The sequence below is a fragment of the Arachis ipaensis genome, chromosome B10 (assembly GCF_000816755.2).
Source record: "Arachis ipaensis cultivar K30076 chromosome B10, Araip1.1, whole genome shotgun sequence".
Taxonomy (NCBI): domain Eukaryota; kingdom Viridiplantae; phylum Streptophyta; class Magnoliopsida; order Fabales; family Fabaceae; genus Arachis; species Arachis ipaensis.
In genome coordinates, this window is record NC_029794.2 from 130822749 (window position 1) to 130825467 (window position 2719).

At 36.5% G+C, this 2719-nt stretch overlaps 1 protein-coding gene across 1 annotated transcript in view; it reads right to left on the reverse strand.

The window, feature by feature from the left end:
• Positions 1-935, reverse strand: part of LOC107623693 (transcription factor MYBC1) — a gene marked incomplete in the record, with an annotated part of 2786 nt that extends 1851 nt beyond the window's left edge. Inside the window, 1 exon segment of the mRNA XM_016326040.2 lies at positions 1-935. Within this exon segment, the coding sequence (XP_016181526.1) occupies positions 1-546 (546 nt within the window).

Here is a 2719-nt window from a genome sequence, read left to right on the forward strand (position 1 = left end):
CGCTCCGCCGCCGCCGGGTCCGGCGGCGGAGAGTCCCTGCATGCGCTTGAGGTAGAGGCGGTACTTCTGGAGGTGGCTGGCGACGTTCTCGCGGGTTAAGCCGTCAACGCTCATGAGCTGCATTATGGTCTTCGGAACCGCGTTCTTGATTCCGAGGTGTGCGACGGCGTCCACGAAGCGCTTGTGGAGCTGTGGGGTCCAAACGAGGCGGGGCCTCTTGAGGGTTCTGGCTGGCTCCTCACCGGCGGCGCCGGAGCCAAGATCGCCGGAGTCGGCAAAGTCGCCGCCGGAGGAGGGTTGTTGCTGATGCGAGGGGGAAGGGTTTGAAGGTGGTTGCGGTTGCTGTGGTTGTTGGTGGTGGTGGAGGTGGTGGTTCGGGGTGGTTGGGGTGGCCGTGGCGGCGGCGGTTGGGGTGTGAGGACTGGGGATGTCAAAGGCGATGGCAAGATCGGGTGTGATTAGGGTTTGCGATAAGGGCATGAGTTCCTCCGGCGGAGGTAGTTCGTCTTCCCATCTGGCAAACCAGTTTGAATCTTCTTCCCTCATTTTCTTTTTCTTGGTTTGGTTTTTGAGTGTGTTTCCGTTATGGGGTTCACTGATTTTGAGGAAAGGCGAGATTTTTGGATGCGGATTATGAGTTTAGCTAATGGGTCTTTGTTGTTTAAGATTAGATTAAGGGAATTAGAAAGAACAAAAAAAAATGGGAATTTTATTTTTGTTTTTGTGTAATGAAGAAGAAAAAGGGAGTTGTGGTGGTGGTGAAGGTGGATACAGGGATTTGATTCTTTTTCTCTCTCTACAATTTGACACAGAAAGAGAGAGAAAGAATGGGGGAGATGGGAGACAGAAGTGGAGGGAGGGTAGTGGTGGTGTGAGTGACGTTCTTGGAGAGAGAGAGACAGAGAGAGAGAGAGAGAGAGAGAGAGAGAGAGAGAGAGAGAGAGGTTTTCGAGGTGGATCTTGTTTTTTTTTTCACATTCTTTTTTATCAGCTTTTTATTGTGTTTTATAGGTACTGTTGTTGCTGTGATGCTTTTTTCTAAGAATGAATTTTATGATGGTAGTTTTTTAATTTTTCATTTTAATTTTTTGTTTCCGGGATTTGGGGGGTCTTCATCAACTTGAGAGTGAGTGTTGCGAGATCTTCTACTTTTTTTGTTTTTCAGCAAGTTGTGGTGGCGCGTTTATCATACGCTCCTCCGTGCACTGCCGTGAGGTGATCACATCGACTTTGACGTAGAATAGATTTTTTGTTGTATATTGCTTATTACAGATTCTCCATTGAATGTTTTAAGTGTGTAAAAGGTCAAGTAACCCATCTCAATCTTTAGAATGATTTATGGAGGAAATCTCATGCCTTAAATTCAGTGGTAAAAAGTTAATGAGATATCATTTATTATATCATTTAATTTTAAAAAGAAAATGTTGATTTTCTAAAATATTTAATATTTTATAAAGGAAATGTAAAAAAAAAAAAGAAAGAGAAACTATTATATGTTTATTAGATGAGATATTTAAGTATTTGACTATTTAAATGTAATTTGATAATTTATCACCAAATTTTTTTAATGAAATCAGGAACTTATTTTAGTTATGCAAGATATTTTTGACCAATTATTTTAAATTAATTAAACAAGTTATAACAAATAGATTAGTCATTCATATTTCCCAATGTAAAAATTAATTTAATTTAGTTTTAAACATTTTTAATCATAAAGTTTCCAAATTACATTTTGTTATTCAATTTAACTTGTCAAAGATTGAATTGAACTATGAAATATAATCTTAAGAATTAAAGTAAGCATTTTGGAAAACTAAAAATTAAATGAAATCATATTCAAAGACAAAATTTAATATTTACTCGTTGTGTGAAGAAGAATTAATTATGCCAATGAGTTATAACTCAAATGACATAATCTCTCCATACTCAATTAAAAAATTACAGATTCGAGTCTCCTGTCTTTGATAAAAAAAAATTAATTATTAATTATTTATTTAAAAGAAGAGGCATAATAAGGAAATGAGTGTGTGAGAGTGATTGGGCCGGCATGTACTGTAGCGCGTGAATTGCAAAGCCACATGAACGAGGTTGTGCAAAGTTTATTGTTTTGAGTACAATAAGGATGAAATTGTACGGGCCTGGGATAGAGTTGAGATCAGATCAGATCAGGAATGAATGAGGAGAGAGAGAGAGAGAGAGATGCAAAGATTCTTCACTTTGTGGGATTTCTTGTTTTGGTGTCTATATAGGGAATAATTTGAGCTGTTCATTGCCTCTGTTTGAGGTTGAGGATATCAACAGTTCCAAAGACAAATTTTGGATTTGACTCAATAATGTGAATTAGGTTATGTATAACATGTATGTTTCTAATTCTATGCACCAATAAACCTGATAATTAATTATTATTGTGATTATTATTATTAGTAGGATTAAGAATCACATGCAAGAGGGGGTCTAAGTTGAAAAAATTGCACAAGAAGGACCAATTGGCAATTAGTGTAACTAATAATTAATGACAAAAGTTTATTACCAAAGCAAAGAGGAAATAAATATTTTCTTCTTCTTTAGATTGATTATTATATATGATTGATTTAATTTGAATACAATAGCATTTATAAAATTTTTCGTTCTATTTATGTATTGTCACATCATAGATCTAATTTTTATTTGTTAGAATATATGCTAACTGTCTAATGACATTTAGATTATATTTATATAT